This window comes from Solanum lycopersicum, chromosome 2 (genome assembly GCF_036512215.1).
Source record: "Solanum lycopersicum chromosome 2, SLM_r2.1".
Lineage (NCBI taxonomy): Eukaryota > Viridiplantae > Streptophyta > Magnoliopsida > Solanales > Solanaceae > Solanum > Solanum lycopersicum.
Genome location: NC_090801.1, coordinates 66,489,216 through 66,513,342, shown reverse-complemented (window position 1 = coordinate 66,513,342; position 24,127 = coordinate 66,489,216). Strand labels below are relative to the sequence as shown.

Below are 24,127 nucleotides of genomic sequence, written 5' to 3'. Positions count from 1 at the left end.
TTGGCCCCTTTACTGTCCCCAAAAGCATTGGTTCTACACTTCTATTTCATCTCAACGAGCCCTATTATATTTGGCCCAATGCAAAAATATCACATTTTGGAGTTGCTATTTTAATTGTACTCGAAGGTGAAACTTTTTTTATTTTTTTGATAATATATATATAAATATATGCTTTGGAACCACTTCGAGCTTGAAGTTTGGAAATTCACATATGAAGATTGGTAAATTTCAAATGTTATTGTTTGAAGTGTATATCTTGTTAAAGATGGACATCAAATATTTTTACCCAAGTTTGAAATGATTTCCCCAAATTAAAGTCAACTTCAAATAACTGTAAATGAAGTTATTAAATTGGTAAGGTTAAACTTGAGAGATTTTTTAATTGAAGTTGTGGCTTTAATAAGGCCTACTTAAGACATTCTTTTATTAAAGTTATGAACTTGGTCTAATTTCAAACATTTTGGCATGGAGTTTAGGTGAATTTTTTTTGCTTGCGGAGCTAAAATTAACTGACAATAAAATTAATATAGTCGATGAAATTTTACGAGTGAGATATTAAAAAATGATGTATGCTTATTTTTTTTTTTATCATAAAGAGACTCTTTAAAAAATCAAAACTTAATTAACCATATATATATATATTAAAATAGTATATATACCTACCATGGGATGGAATGAATATTTTGTTTTTTTATAGATTTTTCACACTAAACAAGATAAGACTACAAAGTGTTTTCAACAACGCGGCCACAAGAAAAGTTGGTGGTGTTAGTACTATGTATCATGTTGATATAGCATAGCACCTTCAATTTGAACCACACTTAGAGCATCATATATAGCCTTATCTTCTCATCTCTACATATGCAATCACGTCATAAATTAATATTTTGATTCGAACTTGTAGATATATGCTATATTGAGCAGTGATCTTTCGAAAATATTAATAGAATATAATTATATTAAATTTATTTCGTTGCAACAAATTAACCACAAGTAAAATATAAAGAAATAAAAATATTTCATCGATGTGTACATAATTATGTTCTCCCTTCATTCTTTCCTCATACAATTTATTTGTGATTCAAATACTGTTAGTGACATATTTCTTCAATTAGAATAATTTGAATTTGATCTTTAAAAATATTTTATGATTTACGGGATTTTTACGGTTCGAAATATCTTATTAAAGGAACATAATAACCTTTAGGCATAATTAGTTAGAGTTTAGAATTAAAGTGATCTCACAAAATTCAATGTCTATAATATTGTTATTGTTATAACTTGTACGTATACTTTGATACTCATTATGTAATATATAAATTTCGAAGTTACTAAGTATATATCGAATAAAGCTACTTGACGATTTTTTTCTATAATAGAGAAGTTCTCTGTCTTTGCCTAATTATCACAAGAAGTCAATAAGCAACTTTTATGATAAAAAGATTCATTCAACTTCTCTTTTGTTTCATTTTAGTGACTTTCTTGATACTTGGCCAAATTTGAATTTTTTTCTCTATTACCAACAATTAGTCCAGCGAGTTTCTTGATACTCATGGCGAGGGAAATTATAAGAGTACCCAAAAGAAATAATATATGCAAAAGTGAATAACTAAAATAATAATTATATAGAAGAAATTTAATAAATTAGAAGAAGAAGTAGAAAACTTTATTCTATAACTAAAAAACACTAAAAGAGGACATATATTATAAGTAAGCTGATGAAATTTAGAACAGAGTTCAAATTAAAGTTCATCATTTCTTCTTGCCAAATATGCTAAACTTCGGCTCCATTCCTTTTGGATTACATGAAAGTATTTATTCTTCAAGTATACATTGATGTAAAAGGTTTCGATACAAGTAACAACAGTGAGATTTAAAATTTTAACAGTCATAAAATAATGTTCGTATCCCCTGTTATAACATTCGCTTTCTCGATCTTTAAAACTTTATACTTTGAAAATATTGTGCTCTTTCTCATTGTATTCTTGAATGGCACGGTTGGTCAATTTCATCAATATTCCAACTTAGTATTACTAAAACTATGAAATATTATTCCAACATAAAAAATTATATGTTTTTTTGTTTTAAAAAATAATTTAATATTCATTAATGTAACTAAATAATAATTGGGTGATCTCATTTATGCTTCAAACGAATATTTTCATCTCTTTATTCTTTTCTAGATCACAAGTTAAAATTTTGTTAGATGGAAGGTTTTGCCTTTAAAGTTGAATAAGAAAGTACTCCCTCCGTTTCACTGATCTGACACGGAGTTTAAGAGTATAAATTTTTTTTTTGTATCTTATGGTTCTAAATTAAAATTAGATTAAATATACAAAATTATCCTTTTGATTTTGTGGGCTTAAACATATCACGTGGAAAGTTAAAAGTAAAATATTAAAAAAAAAAAAAAGAAAGAGATTACTTCTTTTTAAATAGATTAAAAAGGAAAGGATTTTGAAATGGAATGAATACTTATTAGAGATATGTGGTAGCGCAGACAAATTACACAAAAAGCTTTCAAGTAACTACTTATTATAATTCTACTATTAACTTGAGTAAAATCAAAATAAATCTCAGTATGAAAAAAAGCAAGTGAAAACATAATTGGTGGCCCCTGTTATATAGCAAAAGCCATGAATTTCGGCACAAAAGCAAACAAATTAGCGTGTGAAATTATTTACTTCTTGAATATATTATACAAGAGATTATTTACCTTATTTATAGGCAAAAAGTGCTGAAAAGAAATTAAAAAGGGCATGACCCTTCTAATTTTCCATTTTCTACCTAAGGGAAGAGACAAAACATATAAACACATTTAAGTTATCAAAGCTTTTGGTAAACACTCAAAATACACAAGTCGATATCAGCTAAAAATCATTTTTTACAGGTACTTTGTCAAAACAAGACCCTTAACTTCCTCTTTATTCCATATTAGTCCTTCTTCATTTTATTTACGATAAAAAATAATTAAATTTATTATTTATTTAAAAAAAAAGGTTAAGGAATTTTTTATTAACAATGATGTCATTACTTTTTTACTAATTACATCAACAATTTAGTATCAATTTTAACACTTGTATTCAAACACGTAATCGTCTATTTATAATATTAGTTTGGGCACTTACAAAAATATTTTTTCTATTTGTGAAAATCTTCCTAACCTCTTCATTGTCACAGTCTGAAGTGATGTGTTCATTCATAATTAGGTTGTGTGTATCCACTTATACATATCTAAGAATTAACGTTTTCATAAATATTTGAGGTTTAGTAACTAATCACGTGACCATAATTAATTAATAAGAAAAAGTTCAGCCTAGCTAGATCAGTGTCTAAGATTGAGATCTTGAAAAGGAAAGACATATCAAGTGGAAATCTCTTACATAATCATAATACTCATCTTAAGCCAAATGAATATGATGAGCCATATCAGATCTAATACTCTTAGTGATGTTAATCATTTTTCTCATGTGATAGACAAAATGTAGAATTATAAAAGATATAGAAAAGTAGTTATCTATCACACTCAAATCACTAGTAGCATAAATGTAAAAATAATTGTAATTAAGCTAAAAAGGGCTCTCATAAAGGCATCAAAAAGTTCTGAATGAATTGAAACTGATAATTGAAAATGAGAAAAGTAATCGAGATGTAAGTGGTCGCTAAGCAAAAACTAATAATAATGGAGATGTATAAACTGTGATGATTTGTTAATCCCGTTAGTCTGTTTTTACTTGTTTAGTTTAGATATTACATGATTAAAATGATAAATAAAATAATAAATTTGTTATTGCATATGGATTTGAACACAATAAATTTAATAATGTGGAAAATCTATTAGAAAAATATTTTATTTATTCCATATTAGTCGAATTTTACGAGGTAATGTACGCTTATTCAAAAAAACACTCAAAAACATAATTCAATTTATACTTTCAACTATTGTCTTATATGTGAAATAAAAAATATAACCTCCTAGAAAATATTAAACTTTATTAAAAAAAGGATAAATACGATTAAAACATTTGAGAATAATATTTATCTTGAACTTTAAACTATTCAATTATTTTAACCAATAAAAAAAATATCAAAATATTTAATTAATATAAAGTAGCGAAAATATGTTTTAATTTTTCAAACTTGAAAAATACTCGGTCGTCTCCATTTTATATGGTCAAAGTTGACTTGACATAATAACTATCTATTTAAATTATTAAGAAAGCAACCTCAATCCGGGCTTTCAAAAGGATATTGAAGGGCTTACCCATTTTCCTACCATTAGCCATTAAAAACACTTTTATTAGAGACATTTACTAAATAATCTTATTAATAATGGTTGGGACTCTAAATTTGACATGGTTACTCTATTTAGTTATTTACTCTAATTACTTGTTCACTTGAATTGAAATATTTATTAAAAAAATAATTATGTATATAATTAATTTATCAGTTTATTCCTATTAATTATAAAGTAGATGAAAAAATTTGATATTTTCAAAAACTTCTATTTTTTCAAAGTAATTAATTGAGGATAAATAACAAGATTTTTTTGACTTACCTTGATTTGTAAAAGTGGACAAGTAATTAGGGACCACAATTATAAAAGAAAATATTGAGTAATTAGGAACAGAGAAGTATTAAACGTAGCATGAGAAAAAATAATTAAAACTCTCTTAATTTTCTCTAATAGACAAATAAAAATAAAAATTATTTACGACAAATAAAATAAAATGAAGGTAGTTAAAATAAATACATATTTCTAATATAATGAAGAGAAAAAAAAATTGATCTCTAACATGCATATTTATTATTGTCATGCCCGCGTTGTAGCGATTTGTATCACTTATATATATATGTTGATAATTTCCACATATTTTGTTCCATAAGAATGTGGTTCCCAAGCACTTTGTTTTCTTGTCAAACTTATAGTCAAAAGCATCATAAAATTAAGCCGACATGCAGTTAATATGTCACATTTTATAAACTCACAAATAAGTTCAAAGAAATTTTCCAAAAAATAAAGTCATTAAAGAACTATAACTACAAAGATTTGGGGTGTGTTTGGTACGGAGGAAAATGTTTTCTTAAAAAATGTTTTCTCGGAAAGCAAGTAGATTTTGAACTTATTTTCTCACGTTTGATTGGTGAGTAGAAAATATTTTTTGGAAATGATTTTTAGTGTTTGATTTATGAATGAAAAATATTTTTGAGGAATATTTTTTATTTTTACTAGAATACAAAATAACTCATGAAATTGAAAATATTTTTTAAAAATATTTTTTTTTGGTGGTGATAAGGGGTGGGGGTGGGGGGCGAAGAGGGAGGAGGTAGGAATGAAAAAATAAAAATTTGAAGTTGATTGTATTTTTAAAAAATAAAATTAATTTTTTGGGGTTGGTAGGGATGGGTAGGGGGCTGACCGGGAGGGGGGGGGGGTAGGAGCTTAAAAATAAAAATTTGGAGTTGAAAATATTTTTAAAAAGTAAAATTAATTTTTTGGGGAGGGGGTGGTGTAGGGGGCGGGGGGTAGAGGGGGAGGGTGGTCAGAGATCGGTGAAAAAATAAAATTTTGAAATTGAAAATATTTTTTTAAAAAATTTATGTTTTTCCAAAAAAAAAATGTAATTTAAAATTGGAGGAGAGCTTTGGAAAATGTTTTCCTTAATTTTGGAACAAAAGTCATTTTCCTTAATTTTGAGGAAAATGAGTTGATTTGGAAAGCATTTTCCAAAACTTTTGTCTCAACCAAACATGGAAAAATTGAAAAATATTTTCCAGAAAATGTTTTCCTTCGTACCAAACACACTCTTATAGCTTTTCGCATTTCTTTCTTATGCTAAAATGTTAAATTTAACTAGTATTTCAAATTATTATTGTTTCTCCATTTGTATTAGAATTTGCAATTTATAGGTTATTTATATTCAATTTAATTTATAAAATTTATCGATTCAATTAAATTAAATTAAGAAATATGTAATATTTCACAGAATTTGAAATCATAAAAGCAATCTTTTTTTTACAAGGATATTATATCTAGTTTGAAAATATAAATGCACAAACAATAAATCAAAAGGGATTTAAAATAGAGATATATAGACAGAGTAGCAATTTAATTTATGAGCTTGGTCAATTTAGCTATGATGCATTGATAGATTGGTAAGTAGCTAAGTAGGTAACAAAATTTATTGGTATGGGATTTTATTTGTATTTATTTTGGTTATTACTTCTTAGTAAGGGATTGATTATTCATTTATTGGTAGGGGATAGATAACTCATTTATTTTGTGTAATTATTATTAAATTACGCGGATGCCAAAGCCACCTAAGAAAATTAAATTTCATCCGTAATTTAGTTTTCTATCGTTTTTCTTTTGAGGCCATGTAATTATGAATAGTACCGTTAGTTTTATCATTATAATCAACCGCGTAAGTAAAAGTAGAGAAATTTCCTTTATAGCACAATTACCCCAGCATACACGCTTATTGCTCAATTCCAAAATATGTCCATTCAATTTATTTTTGAATAATGCTTAATGGTCCAAAATTTTGATAAGAAATTTAAAAAATTTATAACAAATTGATTTTTTTAATTAAAAAATAAAATAATATAATGTGAATATGTTATTTTATCATTCTCACTAATTTTTTTTTTATTTCAAACTTTCAAATGAGACATTACAAAAATAATTTGACAAAGTCCGTTTAATGCACATACCTATTGCACGTGCAAAGACACTACGTACTTAGGAGGATGATCCTAAAATGGCTGAATTTTACACTATTTATTTAATGAAATAGTATGAGAATTGAACTTAAATAGAATAGTTTGAATTCTTTTGGCCAGAATTTGATCTTAGGTCCAAATACATATTCACACTATAACTAATTTTTTTAATAATTATATATATATATATATATCTTTTAAAGTTTATATTTTTTTTTAAATCTTGAAAATGATTCCAATGCATATATCACATTTTTTAAAATTTCAATACCTGGAAAATTAACTAATTTTCATATTTCTCTAACTTTCATACTTGTGTGGCTTTTAATTTCTTTTAGAAATGTTTGTAAAATGACCAAAGACCAATAATATGAAGAATTAAAAATCTATAAAGAATATAAAATTTAAAGGAAAAGGTAGTGCCGACTGCAACTTGGTAAAATAAATTTCCTTTTTAACCCAATTTACCCCTTATAGATATATGTATTTGTTTATTTACCCCCAAACCCCACGCCCACTCTCCAACATTTTCGTCTGCAAAGAATAAGCAGGAAGAAGAGGACTTGTCCAACTGATAAATTCCGATTCTGTCGACGATTTTTTTATATAACAAACTCAATTCTTCTCTCCACTTTTTTTTTTTTTTTTTGTAATTAAGAAACCAGAATTAGGCCAAGATGGTGACTGGTAGCTCTCATAAATCTGTGAAATTCTCCAGTTAGGTCACGTTTCAATTTCTCGACCCACACTAAAAAAATTCAACTTTTTTTTTCTTTTGTATTTGTTTACAGGTGCTCTGTCGATTTCTTGCTCTGCAAAATTCAAAATTGCTATGAGTTTTCCTTCAGATTTCCTCTCTTCGTTTCCTTCAAACTGAATTTTTCACCACTGGGTGTTAAAATCCATGGCAGATTCTTTCTCCCAACCCTCCTGGTTTCTTTGAAAATGGATTTCTATTATCGCTTATTCTTTCAGAATTTGTTCTTGTTACTCGCTATCCTATTCATCTCTGTTTATTTCTTTTTGGTTCCTCTGTTCAGTTTCATCCCTACATTGTTAGTCAGGTATCAAATTTCATTCTTTTCAGTAATTCTTATGTTGTTTGTGATTATACCATCCCTAATTTTTGTCTAATTTTCACTTTGTAGATTAAGAAGGGGTCACGCTACTTTAAACGACAGTTCGGAATTTTTTGAAGTTCTGCCTGAAGAAAATAACCAGAAACGATCCGACAATGTGAAGGTTGAGCAAGAATTAGAACCAAAGTTTGAAGATTTTGAGAAAGTGGATTGGGACAAGAATGCCGATAAGGAGAAAACTGAGTTTTGTTTCAAGTTCAAATTCCCAACCTATGAGGAATTGAGTAAAGACAAGACAGAAACGGGTGAAGTTATCGCGTCTGATTTTGTACAAGAAAAGAGTTTTAGCAGTTTAATTCAAGAACCTGAGATTGTGAACCTGAATGCTGAAGAGATTGGTTGTGATACGAAAGATGTGTTTGATTTGGACGAAGAAGACAGAAAAGAAGTACCACAGCATAAAACAGAAGGCATTCAGGAGGAAGAGGAGCATACCAGCGTGCCTGAACACCACGGTCATCGAAAGGAAATTGAAGGAATGGAATTCTTCAAGGGAGAATCAGATACTGTGTGCAAACAATTTTTGGCTGATTCAGATTTTCCTGATGAATTTTTGTTTCAATCAGAGAAAGATTCTTCGAGTACGGATTCGGACACTGTTTCAGTTGGTTTTGAGCATATGCGTTCGCTTATGAGCAGGTTAGTAAATTCCTACAGTGATGGCTTCTTGTCAGATGAAGATTTTGGTGGTGAATTTGAGCTTGATCCTTTACATGATATTGATTCAGACTTAAAAAATCTTGAACTGTCTGAAGAAAATCATGAATCTGAGGATTTTGAGGACAGTGATAGTGATATAATGGAGGAGTTGAGGGAATTCGAACAAGAAGACCAGAAAAATGACTCAGAATTTTTATCCCAGAATGATATTCATGAAGATTTGGGCATGGTTGAATTTGTTACAGAAGATGACAAGTTACTAAATGGTCCACAAGAGTCTGAAAATCCCAAGTCAATAAACACAGCTATTGTTGACACTTCTGGGGATGCAAACAAATTAGAGTCCCTGTGGGAACATCAAGAATTGATCGAACAATTAAAAATGGAAATCCGGAAAGTCAGAGCCACGGGTCTGCCTACTATTTTGGAAGAGTCCGAGTCTCCAACAATGGACGAATTACAACCGTGGAAGATTGATGAAATGGTTCATCGTGAAGATTCTATGAGCGAACTTCACAAATTCTATAAGAGTTACAGAGAGAAAATGCGAAAATTCGACATCTTGACGTATCAGAAGATGTATGCAATAGGTCAGTTGACAACTCTAAACTACGCAATTTCTTTTCAATAAACTGTCAATGTATAAAAGTTGAAGTCTTTTTCAATAGTAGGCGCTCCAAGATTAGTGTCCATGGTTATCATCATAATTAGAAATTAAGTTAAAAGAGAATAAAGTGGCTAACCTTTAATTATTCAGGACCCACAAGATCTTGTTAGCTTGGGCTCCTGAAACTCATAATAACATGAAATTCAATGCATTGGATCCATAATGTAAGTAACAGAATAGGCCCCAGTGAAAAGGTTAACAACCTTTTCTCTTATTTTATGTTGTCGTCCATATGAAAAAAAGAAAAGGTTAGATAATGATAACACTCATGCACATTTCACATTTGTTTCCATTTGAATAAGTCAAAATGTTGTTTTTTATGTTTATTCATATGAACAAGAGGAAGATTACACAACAAGATGTCCTTATTATATAGTACTACTGTACTTTGCTAGAAGTATGTTCTTGTTTCTTTCTTATGTAGCTATCTAAACAGAACACACATGACACAAGTAAAAGATTATAATAATGTGCATAAGATCATATCCGGAAAGTTGGAACTTTTTATACTTTCATAATGCATACCTAAAAGTTTATTGGCCAACAACAGACAATTTGCTTAAGATAATCTTGTAGGATTGACTGATTACGTAGCAGATCATAGTTCTCTTCCCAAAATGATCCACCTAGTTGTCTCGCAAAATACTTTCTAAATATTAGATGTTTTTTAATACTCAGCTGCTCTAATCTAAAATGTTTTATAGGTTACCTGCAGAAAGATCCGCTAAAAGATCCACTGCAATTATTGTTCAACCAGAAATCTTCAGGTCCAACACTAAAATCCCTTCTCTCACAAAATATTAGGCTATTCAAACATAAAAGTCATGATATTGACCCAATGGTAAGGTTTATCAAAGAAATGCAGAGTGATCTGGAAGTGGTATACGTAGGCCAGATGTGCCTTTCTTGGGAATTTTTGCACTGGCAATATATGAAGGCTTTAAATTTGTGGGATTCTGATCCACGTGGGATCCGTAGATATAATGAAGTTGCTGGAGAGTTTCAACAGTTTCAAGTGCTCATGCAAAGATTTATTGAAAATGAACCTTTTCAAGGACCAAGAGTTCAATATTTTATCAAGAGTCGATATGATCTTCGTAATCTTCTTCAAGTTCCTGTTATTAGAGGTTAGTACATTTTTTACTTTTGTTGCTGATTTTTGTTAGAGGTGAAATCTAGTGTATTTGAACTCAAAAGTGACGTACAGATGACAGAATGAAGGACAGAAACAAGGCAAGAACAAAAGAGAAAGCTGTTTTTTCAATTACAAGTGACATGCTAGTGGAGATACTGGAAGAATCTATACGAATATTTTGGCGCTTTGTCAAAGCTGATAAAGATTGTTATAGTGTGATGTCGAAAGGTCAAAAAGGGATTCATCCAGAGGTACAAGAACAGGAGGACGTGGAGCTTTTACTGGAGATCAAAAAAAATCTTGAAAAGGTTAGTTTCTTTTTGTAGCAGTTATATCTATTGAACTTAGTAACTATATTATCTAAAGTTCAAGTTGTTGGACAAACTCGCCTGCCTACGATTGATTGAGACTAATACAGTAGGAAACACATTTTTATTTACTCAATTATGTTATGCCTTAACATATCTGTTTTCGATATCTAGAATCTACAATGACATCATTGCCTGAATGTTTTTTACGAATGCAGAAGGAGAAGAAGCTGCAGGAAGTATTGAGAAGTGGAAATTGCATATTGAGGAAGTTCAGGAAGCACAGAGAAGAGGATTCAGATCATGTACTCTATTTTTTCTCTCAAGTAGATGTGAAATTAGTGGCTAGGGTCCTCAACATGCCAAGGCTAACCAAAGATCAACTAGTGTGGTGTCACAATAAATTAAGCAGGATTAGTTTTGTACATAGGAAAATACATGTAGAGCCCTCTTTTTTGCTCTTCCCTTGTTAATACTAGTCATTATTTTAGTATCAAATTAAGCCAACAAATTTCTGCTCATATTCTTGAAATTTTATATACTAGATTTTTTTCAATCTTCTACTAGTGGAAGCATAAAGATAGGTACCATAGATCTTTTGGCCTTGAAAGGAGGTAGCTTGTCTATTTATCTTTTCATTGTAGGAAGCTTCCCCAACTCCAAGGATTATCTTAAGGTAACTTCTGATGAACATGAAGTGACATGTTGGGAAAGTCTGTTTCTTGCACGAAGGAACGTGGATTGGACTAGCTGTATCATTTTCTGTAATTTAAAGGTGAAAAAAGAGAACTCTGAAAATTTCTTCTATGAAGGACTGAACTTGATTTCAGACAGTAAATCAACCAATTCGTAGAAAGAATTTCGTGGATTGTCAGTATGGAATCTTTACAATTTAAAAAATGGAATGGACGTTCTGTCAACTTGCTTGAGTATGCTGCTTAGATGATATCTCAAAATGAAATCATTGAACATTCTGTCACCAATAAAAGTCTTCCTATATATCACTGTTTAACATAATACGTAAGACTATTGGAACCCACACCACCCAAAAAGACTAGCTCATAAGTTTTGAGTTAGTAGCACAAATTAAATACCTTCCCTGTGAAATAAACATATGACATGTGCAAGAACTTACACCGGAGAATCTTACAATTAAGCACAAATACAAAAGATAGATCAGTTCAAATAAAGTAATCATCTCTCTGTTAGTCTGTTATACCAATGCCATCATCCCCGAGACCTTCGAATCTGTTCTCTTCTTTTCTTTTCGTTTATCCTTTTTGTTTTCCTGGCATGGCTGTATTTGCATTTATTTGATTTATTCCCAAATTCGCCCTTGGGGAAGGAAGGGTCAGAAGGAGGTGAGATCTCCACACACAGGGCTTGGATTCTGGTAAAGGCACACAAAAGAACATGTTATGCAGAACCTTCAAGGAAAAAAATATTACTTGAAGTTCATTAACATGCTACTTGAGCCTAACATTTACTCGTTACACATAATTTTTCTGAACCCTAACGAAAAAGAAACAAACACCCGTGGATAAAGGAGCCAGAGAAAGCAACAGAAGTCTAACCTTTCGTCAGTTGGTCGCACTCTCCATCTTTTCTTGCACTTGCTCATAAGCATTAAGCAGGTCTGCCCGTTTATTTGCTACTTCTACTAGAGTTTCAAGAGCTGCAAAATATAAAGCCACTAATTCCATCATATGAGGCACAGAAGATTGTAAAAATAGATACATAAAATCGATGCCCACTCGTCGTACTACGGCATAATTTTGGCATTTTTAGTCCTCAAAAGTTCAATTTCACCAGGGATCTTTTGTTACTTAAAGCCACTTTTATCTCCAGTATACCAATGTGAAAAAATATTTCTGATGGTTGCTGGAGGGATGAAAGTAATTTACCTGTCTCAAATGACGATTGGGCAGCTCGAAGCTTTGGACAGACCAGCACTCCAAACATGGATAATGACTTGAGTCGCTCTTTTCGAGCCTAGAAAACAAAATACAGTACCACTAAATTTAATGTACACAATATTTCTCAATTTAAATATAGTAAGATATAGTAAGAGGTAGTCAAGAAAAGATTATAGTAAGATAGGTGTTAATTAAAAAAAGAAAACAGTGAGATTGATATGAGTCCTGAACATTAAAGATTATGTAATTGTTAGATATTAAAGGTATTACCAAAGAATAATGAAATTATATATCCAAGGTGAACTCTGAAAATTCAAACTTTTGCAGATTTATTAACACTTCCTATTAGCCAAAAGGCTGAGAAAGGTAAATTTCAAATATTGCAGATCTGCACTCCACCTATCCTATTTTCGGCAAGTAGCTCGGAGATAAAAAAAATTAAGGGGGGGGGGGGGGAATTTGATGGACTTTTTCATTAAGGTTGGTGAAGGATGCTTTGAAACGATGATAGATAACATGCCATGTAGAAGAGAAATAGTCTGTTGAGACAATGTCAATTAAAGGTGTAAAGGAAGAAGAAGCCAAGACAGATTATTTCTCGCTTCAGTTTATCAATTCACGGAAAAAAATTGCCAGGAAAACGTGGATGAAGAGCAGGGATCGTATAATTGAGGAGATAAATCAGCTGAAAACAAGATTAAAGTTGTAAACCTTTTGGTTAACCTTGACCTATGTTCACTTCTAAATCACATCATAAATAAAAATTTGGTAGCAAAGCTAAAGTATAAGGGTGATTCAATGATTCTTAATGGAATAATCAAATGATAAATGAATTTACTGTGCATGAAGCATTTATATATGTTGTCACTGCCGCATAATCTATGTACTCAAAGGTTGTTTCGTAACTCTTCATGCATTCTCTCTCTCTCTCTCTGTAAGGGGAAGTACTGCATGGCTGGGGAGATAAATTGAATAATGCATGTACAGGTGCCAGAGGCGAGCATCGCTTTACAAGATCATACCACCTGGAAAACACTACTTAATAGGAAGTTGTTGTGAGAATATAAATTGGTGAGTCACTTACTTGATCCTCCACCGTGCGTGGTGATTCGATAGCTTCCGGTGCTTCTGACGCTTCTTCCTGAACTTCTTTGCAAGTAATAGAAAAAAAATTATTTATCAAAGAAGCTCAATTCAGATAAAGGATTTTATGATGCATCCTTTATTTACTTATTTGAATATATATCTTATACTATTTTTTGCTTTAAGTGTAGAAGAAGCATTCCTTAAGCTGGACTTACATGGAACTAACTAACATCAAGTGCTGAAGGAAAAAGGTTAGAGATGTTGTCATGCAGTAGCTGAAAATTCAGTCTATTATCATGTTTGAAGCAAGTAGGTGTTTTACTTTATATTAGCAGCCTAGTATCTTATTCTTCATAAAACTGCTTTTTAAGAAACAGCATAAATGTTAAAAGAGCCAGGAGCATGCATCTGTACCAGAATTTGACGAACCATCCTGATTCAGAACTTTTGGGCTATTGGATTTCTTCTGTAATAGCGTATCCTCCTCAGAACAGCTCTTTGGACTCTCAGATGATGCCCACTTACACAAGCTGAAATGCGATTCCTCCGATTTAGGCCCAGCTGCATAACAAAATCAGTATACATCACAGCCAGTGTTATAAAGAAAATCTAGGATAAAAAATATAATTAAATACAGGTCCATGAGCCCATTATATTCATATAATCAATTACATGGAGAACGGAAGAAACGCTGATTCGTACACATGTAAATGAGGAAAAAGATAAATCAGGCATGGTCTTATAAATGATCCCCTAGATAGAAAACTCCATCATTACAATTTGGGTAATGGAAAGCTACATAACCGCATTAGAACTCCCACGAGTTCTACAGATTAAGCATTTTCTAACAAGAAAAAGGAAATCCATGAATCATACGCAATATTGTGTGTCGTCAAACAAAAGGCACACTACCCTCCCCAAACCCACCGTAGGATTACACTGGGTATGTTGATGTAATCAACCGAAAGGCTGAAATGCTGTAAAGAGTATGTATGCATTTACCATCCTGATGGTTTAATTGCAATGTAGTGGCAGCAGAATGAGATTTGAGATCAAACAATGCACTACTGATACGTGAAGCGCCCATGGAATGCCTAGCACTCGCCAGCTCCAGCCATCCCTGCCATGTAAGCCAAATTCAAAGTCAATACTAAAATAACTTCTTGGATCGATAGACGTTAGTTGCACGAATTATAATGTCATCCACTCGCAATCAAACTCAAATTTTCATCCACTTAAATAAGCATTATATGTACATATGAATCATTACAAATCTGTTAAACTAAATTCTGGATCCACCTAAGGAGGAGATACAACTCAAAGTTTAAATCAAGGATAGTGAGGAATACAGCGGAATCAGTACCCATCTAATGTACTAATTAGATGTTTTTTATTGAAGAAAAAAAGAAGAGGGATAAAGAAAGAAGTTGAAACCTCGCGAAGTGATGATGACAGAGAATTCATAAGATGTAGATAGCTGTCCGTCGAATCCATCAATTCCAAAACAATCTTATCTTTTACGTTGTAGGAACTCTGCATTTCTCCATTCACCATGTTGAATCACAATTGCGTATTATTCTGGAAGAAGCAGAGAAATCCTTAATTTGCTCAAGATTTCTAATAGCATGCCCTGACCCGATCCTATTAAAAAACAACCCGTCATTTCTATATTAAATTGACCAACTTACCCTCTTTGACAGCGAAACGGCAAGCCAATTTTGATATTCGATAGCTCAAACTTAAAAGGGAAATAGTCTAATTACTTTTCATAATTATAGTTTGATAGCTATTTTTGTATAAGGAGGAGAGAAACAAGCTAGATTGGGCAGAGAGGCGAGAGAGGATAAAACGTGAGAGAAAAATGAATTGTATATGTATATCGGTTAGATTATATTATACATATATATTTGTATATATGACAAGTGAGATTGAGAGAGAGGAGCGAGATTAGGAGTGAGGCAAGTGAGAGGGGGCAGAGAGTGGGAAAGAGGTGAATTGTATATGTATATTGGAAGATAATAGTATATTATATATTATACAATTGTATATATGGCAAGCGAGAATGGGAAAGAGAGGAGAGAGGTGAGCGTGAGAGGGCATAGAGTGGGAGAAAGGTGAATTGTATATGTATATCGATTAGATAATTGTATATTATACATATGTATTTGCATATTATAGTGAATTATACATATACAAAATGTGGTTAATTATACAAAGTCGAAGTCAATCCACGTAATTAATGTATGATGTTAGTCGTGAGTGATAATTATAACAAATTATAGCTATTATGAGTAATTAAATAATATAAATTTGCTTAAACGCGTATTTTTCCAAACTTAAATTTATTAGAAAAATAATTCAGTCAACAAACGTGAATGATATGATCATGATGAAAAAAAATCATACTCCATTTGTCCCTAGTTATTTGTCCAATTTTTCTTTTTAAAATTATTCCTAATTATTTCTCCAAATTGACAAATTGAGAAAAAAAGACATTTTTGTCTAATATATTATACCCTCAACGAATTATTTTAAAAAATATTATTGAAAAACTTAAGTTTTTAATTCATCTATTGTATAATTAATAGGGTAAAATGATAAATCAAGTACGTCAATCCTTTTTTTCTTAATTGATGTGCCAATTTAAAAATTAACAAATAATATAATCATAAACATGCGTAATTCTATCTAACAAAAATCGTTCAATCAATTTCATCCGCTTGAAATTAGTGTAAACGTAGATAATTCAACCTGCAATAACATTAGGGTAATGTTGAAAGTTTACACATGTACGAAAAAATTACTTTCAGAAATTTCAACTTAAACTTTAGCGACGTTTGGGATATTATTTCTTTTGCGTGTTAATTTTCTATATTCAATTATATGATATTTTTATTTTAAAAAAATGGAAACTTAATCCGAAAATTTGGATAATGTTAAATAAATAATTGATTTTTAGTTAATCTGTAATTATACGTAAATGAAACTAATATTTTAGTCTTCTACTTAGGATCGCTTCATCTCCATTTTTTCCTAAGTTCCTATTTGGATAAGTGGCACATGGAGTTCCTATTTGGATAAGTGATACATGGCATATATTAAAATAAATAATTAAAATTTAATTTTTCAAAGTAAATTTTTAACCATAATTTAATTAATAAATATCTTATATATTAAGTATTAAAAATTATTATAATCCAACTTTAAAGTAAAATCACTTAAGCATAGAGTATCAAAGGAAGTCTAAGTACATGGTGAAAATTAACAATATAAATATCATACAAGTTCGAAAAGAGATAAACAAATATCTATATTCCTAACAAACAAGGGTCACATAAATAAAATAATATTTTTATATAATAAGATATAATCATTTATTATTTATTTTTATTGTTGCTCCTAGCCTCCTAATACATTTATGCATAAATATAAATAACTTGTGAAAATATTTAACTTTTCTAAGTATTTAGTAAAGTAAGTAAGGAGTAGTATTTTTTCAAGTTTAAAAAGAAAAATGAATCAAGTTGATCAATCTCATTTACCCAAACGAGAGGTGCTTTCGTAATATTCTCAAAATCGGATGGACACTTTTGGAATAAAGAGCGAGGCATCCTAAATTAGGGTTTGCAACAGTACATACCCCACTATATATATGCATCTCCTTGCCAAGGCTTTACTCTTTTCGTCCATTCTTGTCTCCACTACAGAGAAACGGCGAAACTTATCGTAGAAGATGGTTCAGAGACTTACATATCGAAAGCGGCACAGTTATGCCACCAAATCCAATCAACACAGGATTGTCAAAACTCCGGGTAAATTGCTCCATACTGTAACCTAATTACCCCCCTCTTTTCATTGATTTGGATTTGTCTCAACATTGTTCTTATTGTTTGTACTAAGACAGATCCTGAATTTAACTTAGTGTGCATAATGATCCTAATCATATAGAAGTACCTTGTAAAAGTGTTACGCCTATTACGTAGTTCGAGCTGAAGTTAATTTTGATGAGTACTGTATATGTACATCCGCCGCTGAAATTTCTTTGTTATAACTTTGTTATGTGATTACTGATGTACCGTTATGTTCATCTTTTGTTAATTAGGTGGAAAGCTAATTTACCAGACCACCAAGAAGAGAGCCAGCGGCCCTAAATGTCCAGTTACTGGAAAGAGAATCCAAGGGGTACTTTTCTTTTTTAATTTATTGTTTAATCTTTCTATGATTTAGTTCTTTTCCGTATGCGATCCCTGGCTTATGTGTTAGTCCTCTTTTATTTGTGACTCGATTTTAAAATGAAGGATTCCGACTTGAAAGATTATTATTCCCGTGTATTGTGATACTAAAACAAGTAAATTTACTTTTGTTTTAACTGGAATTGTTCTGAAGTAATTGAGTGGGCTGGCTAACAATCCTAAAGACTGTGCTATTAATTGTTTTCTCTTTCCCCTTTCAAACTTGGCTAACCGGTAGAGTGAAGCTGGACTAAAGTAAGTAGCACTTTATAGTTGTTTGAAGGTATTTATCCAGAACAAGCTAAGAATCAAACCTTGGTTCTGCTAAAGGGACATAGTGACCAATTACTGAGAATGCAAGAGCCTTATTTAGTGTATGTAGAGACAAACATTTCTTACCCCAGCCTCTTCACACCTTCAAGCCCGTCTTTAAAATAGAAGCAACAACTGGTACCAAAGAGAAGCGGCCATAAGGTAGAGAGTCATGACCTCGCATTCCGCAAACAAAAGGAATGGAGCTAATGGTTTACAGAAGTGGTCATCGTTTCATTTTCCAGATTAATAGTGAATGTGCTATTGCTGGCCTATGTACCTTTAATTCCAGTTTTAGTGTATGGATATAAATTATTTTTGATCCTAGCCTCTCTGTATCAGATTGTAATTTTAAAATCTTTTAAGTGTATTATTTACATATACAAGAAAAAATAGTATGAAGCCTCCTCGAGTATGTTAAATTTGAATTCTCATGTACTATGCTAGACAAAAATGTCTCAATATTTAAGCATGAAAATCTAGACATGGGGAAGTTATGGTTGATGGAGTCTGGACGTTTGGTGAGGGAAGTGAGGAAATTAGCAAGGGGGTCAAAAATACCCATTAGATATCTGTATCCATCCATGATTAGGTGAACTCATGTTTGTCGGCTTATAACAGTCCTATTTTTACTACAGTCGGAATTTTTTGAGATCACCAAACATTGACTTATTTTATTCCCTATTCTCTTTCTGTCCTAGAGTCCAAAAAGGACTCCAAGCAACAATCATACATTGATGTGTTTCTCTATCTTGTTTAGATTCCACATTTGAGACCTGCTGAATATAAGAGATCCAGATTGCCAAGAAACCGCAGGACTGTGAACCGTGCTTATGGAGGTGTGCTATCTGGAAGTGCTGTAAGGGAGAGGTATGTTTTTTTTGTCAGCAATATTGCATATTTGCTTTTGGTATATATAACTCAGAGTTTCTCGATGCAAGTATATTAATCTATCCATGATTTACCTATGTAGAATCATCCGGGCTTTCTTAGTTGAAGAACAAAAAATTGTGAAAAAAGTGTTGAAGATTCAGAAGGCAAAGGAAAAATTAGCTTCAAAGAGCTGAATGTAGAGACCCTGGAGTCCGTCACTTCTATTATGTTTTAAGATAACTTAGCTTTGATGACGATGAATATGTGTGAAAGAACTTGATGAAATGCAAGTACTAGATTTCATTCAGAATTTAAGCTCTAGTATGGTTTTGCAAACTCCTTTTTGGAACTAGTGCCAACTGACTGGATGAGGTTGTTTCCTCTTTCCGGTAAAATGATACTTTAATGCATGATTACTCCAGTTCACTTTACTGTTGTGATTAATACTCAAGCCAGAATATTATCTTTTTCGGATGACATACAAAGGAGTGGTATAGTCACTAAAATATTATTATTACCTTGAAATGCGAAGGATCTGACGATGCGGAAGATTTAATTTAGAAATGATTTTATGTTTCCCTTGAATCAGTTAGTTAAATTACAAAAGGTAAAACATAGGGTATCAAAAGAGAAATTAGTAAAATTTGAAGCTAACACAAAGAGCCATACATGCATAAAACCAATACCGCAGAGCCGCTGAAATTATGACTTTTGATGAGTTATATATTCTCAAGGAGCCTGTCCAGATTGATTCATTCAAAACTAATGCCATAGGACGTTCAATTAGCTGGTTCGAGTTATGTTTCTGGAGATGATACAACAGTAAGTTTTCCTTTTCTTTTTTTTCTACTATTAAAACGTTAAAAGGCTTTAACAATTACATTGTCATGTAACCAGACCCTTGCCAAATCAAGGAGAGAAATCTCGTAATGAAGAACAGTGTGACAAGTAGGCTATAACCTAAATCTAAAAATATACATGGGTTGATTGTCAAATGGTAAAGGATCATAAAACAAAACAAAATGCAATTTCATGTGAGTTAAAATGGAAAAATCGTTATTTTGAGTATATATAATGTGCTAGCTTATTTTTGAGCAAGTCAGGATGGCCGAGTGGTCTAAGGCGCCAGACTCAAGTTCTGGTCCTCGTGAGAGGGCGTGGGTTCAAATCCCACTTCTGACATTTTTTTTATTTGTTATTCTTTTCCCATTTTTTTATTCTAGTTTGAAGTTGATCTAACTTGCTTTTTTTATTCTAGTTTGAAGTTGATCTAACTTGCTATTCATCCAATTTCAGTTTCTATCATTTTAGGGTTACATAAGGGTCAAGTTTGCAGGTTTTAGAGAGTACACAAACAGTCATTATCTCAACTAGTTTTAGCCTGTTAGCCTTTAAACAGCATATAATCTGATACTAAAAGGTTTTGGGGAAAAAGAACGAGAAAAGTCCAACATCAGAAAGGGTAAACATGCAATAAAACATGGAGTACTTAATAAATACTAAGAAAAGAACATGAAAATTTCATCCAAACAAATAACGTTTAAATTCGAGCAAGCTAATAAAAAATAAAACTGTACAATAACTTCCAACAGAATATGGCTATTTTTTTAGTGCTATGGCTGGACTCTTTTTTTTTTTTGATTTTTTTTTTTGTTCATTGGCATCCGGTATCTGAAGTTGATTGAGTCGACTACTTCAGATACTGGATGCCTAAAAGGAAAAAAAAAACTAGCTGTACACAGAGCCAGGAGTTCTCTTTTTGGATGTAAAACTAGTTGTAGCATTTGTTTGTTGAGAAACTGGTGGATATCTCACTAGGACAGGGAGGAGAATCCCATGATAAGCTAGGTTTCCATTCCTCAGCCAAACTAAAAGGAAATCCAACTGATCTCATGTTTTCCCATTCAGTGTTGTCATTTATTGAAGTTCGATTACTCTTCAATCCCGCTTCGTCGTTTTCCATACTTATACTTGTTTGCATCTTCAATTGTTGATTTGAACCGTCAAAGTCTATGGACTCGGAGGTCTTGCTGATATCAGTGATTAAGGCAGGGGATGTGTTGAAAAACATTGAATTTGCGTCTAGTAAACACCTGTTGTTTTGTCCTGAGACCTCAGGAGACGAAAACATGAAGTTATAGGAAATGTCTGTGCTAGGACTTGAAAGATAAGATGGTCTTGAAGCCATAGCATTGAGGGACTTATATGAAGGAACATTTGAGGCTCCTTGTAGTAAGTCATTGTTATTGGATAGGTGGAGAGCTGTGCCTGTTTCAGTTATAGAAGAAACATTCTCCGAGACGAAATGAGCATTAGCACTTTGATTGAACAACTCTGGAGATGCTACTTCAGATAACGGATTTCCCCATGCGTAAGATAGAGCTCTATTTGCCATTGAGTTGGTTTTCTTGAATATTCTGCAGATGGCCCATGAATCCTGCAAGGACCAAAGAGAATATATCCATTTAAACTAAGATAATACAAAGTCTTCAATGGATAATAAGGGGGTTCATTATTCTACATAGTGAACCTACATTTGGTGGAAAATTCTTTTCCAAGAATTTCTTAGGTGGTCCTGATTCGTTGTTAGTCGTAGGAAGACGAAACTCGTGCATCATCCAATCCGTTTTTATGCCTCTGGCAGCCCTGCCTCTATAGAAGACGAGGGACTTCTTAAGACCAATGCATTTGGTGCTATCAGATGAATAAATTGGCCTGTCAGTTCCAGTGGCCTTCCAAAAACCAGCTCCTGTTACACGATTGGGACGGGCGCTATTCCTGTATTTACGGTCCCTTGGACAGTAAAAGTACCACTCTTTTTCCCCTGTAGATGCTAGCTCTGGACAAAAATTGGTATCATAAGGAAATATTAGACTATAGTTGAACCTCATCAAATTTCATGGCCAACGAAGAAACAATTTACTAGCTATATACTAAGAAACTAGAAATAAAAAATGAACCTAAAGAGTATAGACATGAGATGCGGGAGGAACTTTATATGTTTCTTACTTGGAAGGTCCCATGGATCATATTTATATATATCAACTTGCTTGATGAGCTCAATAGGAAGAGATCTCTGCTGAATCTTTCTCTTTAGGTAGAATCCAACCAGCTCTTCATCAGTCGGATGAAAACGAAAACCAGGCAGCATCACTTCATCAAGCTTTTCCACATCACTTTTGTCATCCATAATTTCACTAGGCAAAGTTTAGATTGTGATTGTAGTTTTAGAGCAAATGGACAGGCAATATTGTCCCTTAAAAATGATAGCAATAGACCAAATTTATGATCTCGAAAAGACTACAAAAGTTATTGTGTATGGAGATATGTTTTCACACCTCCCAATCCCATGATGTGCTCATTGTTGGCTATCCTTTATATTCTTCTGAGTTCTAAACAAAATGACAAGTCAATCTTCTAATGAAATTAGTGCATGCTAACATATAATATATAGGGAGTTTGAATAGTTTTTTGTTTAAGATGCATTGCCAATGTTTTGTGTACATCTTCTGATTAAAATATGACTTTTTAAGTCATTGGATCTAAAAATGGCAGTTTCTATTCTCTGATATAAAAAAGCTTCTATTCTGTCACCTAAGATCACGTGACCTTCCCCATTTAAATCTTCGATAGATAGCCATTCATTAAACAAAAATCTGAATATACTATTACTCGATCCGTTCATTTTTACTTGTTGTATATATATTTATTAGTTAATCATGGTTACGTTCTATTTTTATTAGTTATCGTATTTAAAATTGGAACCGATAAAAGTCTAAAAGTTGGATAAGGCAGTACTCGTCATGAAATGTTTATCTTTAGTGTTTGTCTTGTAACCTTTGTCTTTTCAATAAACCCATTTGGGAAAAAGGGTCTAATATACCCCTTAACTTTGTCATTTGTAGCTGATATACCCCTCGTTATAAAAGTGACTCATATATGCCCTTACCGTTATACAAACGGCTCACATATACCCCTGCCATTACAAAATGGCTCACATATACCCTTCATTTAACGGAAGTTAAAAAATTAGTTTTAAATTTATATTTATTACTTCTAATTTTAATAAAAAAATTATTTAGGGGTATATATGATTCTTCTGTCAAAGTTCAAGGTATATTTTAATTTTTTCATACATAAATTATTTTCTGACTTCTTTTATTATAATTATTTGAATTTCTTATTCTTATTTTGTTTTTTCTTTCATTCCTTAGTTTAAATAATAAAAATTTAAACTATTTTTTTTTTTGTGTATTGTAATTTCATTTCGTATTCGAAGAAAAAATTTTGTCATCTACAATAAGTTTTACAAGAATATTAGTGAAACATAAATAAATTTGATTATTAAAATAATAATTATAAATTAGTCGTTGAAACAAAAAAAAAGTCAAAAAAAATGTTTAACGAGGATTAAATTTACTCATCTGGGATTATATTTGTTAGAAAAAAATAATAAAAATTTAGATTAAAATTATTATATTTTTCATTTTCGTTAGAGGAAAAGGGTATATGTGAGCCATTTTTTTACAAGTAGGGCTATATATGAGCCACTTTCATAACAAGGGGTATATCAGCTCTAAATGACAAAGTTGAGGAGTATATTAGACACTTTTACCAACCCATTTATACTGTCGAATTCTAATTATTACAACTTGGTTACTAAACCATGTATAGAATTCCTCTGCAATGTGAGATAATGTTACAGAGGATTAAAATTTTGATTCTCCAATAGTCGGTTTTGCCATAAAGTATCGTAATTACTTTGAAGCTCTATAAAAGAGGTTAAAGATGATAAAAATATATTTCGTCTATTTTTACTTGTTCAAGTTTAACTTGGCGTATCTCGTAAAAAATAATTAATAATGAAATGATAAGTTTAATTTACTATATCATTCTTTAATTTGAATAAAATGACCGTTTCCCCCTCTCTATTCATTTTTACTTATCTGATATAAAAATTAACATATAATAATTTATCACATAGTTCCTAATTTATCCTTATTATTAATTGTAATAAGTAAAAAGGTTCTGAGGGAGAACTTAATAAAAAGGATAAAGTAGGTATAATATGAGATA

At 31.5% G+C, this 24,127-nt stretch overlaps 4 protein-coding genes and 1 non-coding gene across 7 annotated transcripts; 3 read left to right on the top strand and 2 right to left on the bottom strand.

Annotated features, from left to right (window-relative positions):
* Positions 1 to 7,016: 7,016 nt before the first annotated feature.
* On the top strand, positions 7,017 to 11,188 carry LOC101253548 (uncharacterized). Of its 2 annotated transcripts, XM_010317954.4 has the most exons (6): positions 7,197 to 7,787; positions 7,872 to 9,112; positions 9,894 to 9,956; positions 10,047 to 10,316; positions 10,397 to 10,632; positions 10,851 to 11,188. In XM_010317954.4, exons 1-6 carry the CDS (start codon positions 7,669 to 7,671, stop codon positions 11,103 to 11,105), a joined length of 2,184 nt encoding a protein of 727 aa, XP_010316256.1. In that variant the 5' UTR covers positions 7,197 to 7,668; the 3' UTR covers positions 11,106 to 11,188. The 2 variants fall into 2 exon arrangements, with proteins under 2 accessions (XP_004232221.1, XP_010316256.1); XM_004232173.5 differs by having other exon boundaries at positions 7,017 to 7,787; positions 9,894 to 10,316.
* Positions 11,189 to 11,603: 415 nt separating this feature from the next.
* LOC101253850 (uncharacterized) lies at positions 11,604 to 15,290 on the bottom strand. 2 transcript variants are annotated; one of them, XM_010317955.4, is made up of 7 exons: positions 15,069 to 15,290; positions 14,637 to 14,754; positions 14,049 to 14,195; positions 13,633 to 13,694; positions 12,537 to 12,624; positions 12,207 to 12,307; positions 11,604 to 12,022 (listed from the first exon to the last, which is right to left on the bottom strand). In XM_010317955.4, exons 1-6 carry the CDS (start codon positions 15,186 to 15,188, stop codon positions 12,213 to 12,215), a joined length of 630 nt encoding a protein of 209 aa, XP_010316257.1. In that variant the 5' UTR covers positions 15,189 to 15,290; the 3' UTR covers positions 11,604 to 12,022; positions 12,207 to 12,212. The 2 variants fall into 2 exon arrangements, with proteins under 2 accessions (XP_010316257.1, XP_004232222.1); XM_004232174.5 differs by having other exon boundaries at positions 13,633 to 13,697; positions 15,069 to 15,286.
* A 1,888-nt stretch (positions 15,291 to 17,178) lies between these two features.
* On the top strand, positions 17,179 to 19,482 carry LOC101254152 (large ribosomal subunit protein eL34). The gene is made up of 4 exons (XM_004232175.5): positions 17,179 to 17,446; positions 17,737 to 17,816; positions 18,939 to 19,048; positions 19,152 to 19,482. Exons 1-4 carry the CDS (start codon positions 17,368 to 17,370, stop codon positions 19,243 to 19,245), a joined length of 363 nt encoding a protein of 120 aa, XP_004232223.1. The 5' UTR covers positions 17,179 to 17,367; the 3' UTR covers positions 19,246 to 19,482.
* A 667-nt stretch (positions 19,483 to 20,149) lies between these two features.
* TRNAL-CAA (transfer RNA leucine (anticodon CAA)) lies at positions 20,150 to 20,233 on the top strand. Its single transcript has one exon. It is a non-coding gene; the product is annotated as a tRNA-Leu (tRNA).
* A 337-nt stretch (positions 20,234 to 20,570) lies between these two features.
* Positions 20,571 to 22,553, bottom strand: LOC101245226 (putative NAC domain-containing protein 94). Its single transcript, XM_004233634.5, has 3 exons — positions 22,061 to 22,553; positions 21,586 to 21,890; positions 20,571 to 21,488 (listed from the first exon to the last, which is right to left on the bottom strand). Exons 1-3 carry the CDS (start codon positions 22,239 to 22,241, stop codon positions 20,823 to 20,825), a joined length of 1,152 nt encoding a protein of 383 aa, XP_004233682.1. The 5' UTR covers positions 22,242 to 22,553; the 3' UTR covers positions 20,571 to 20,822.
* Positions 22,554 to 24,127: the final 1,574 nt, after the last annotated feature.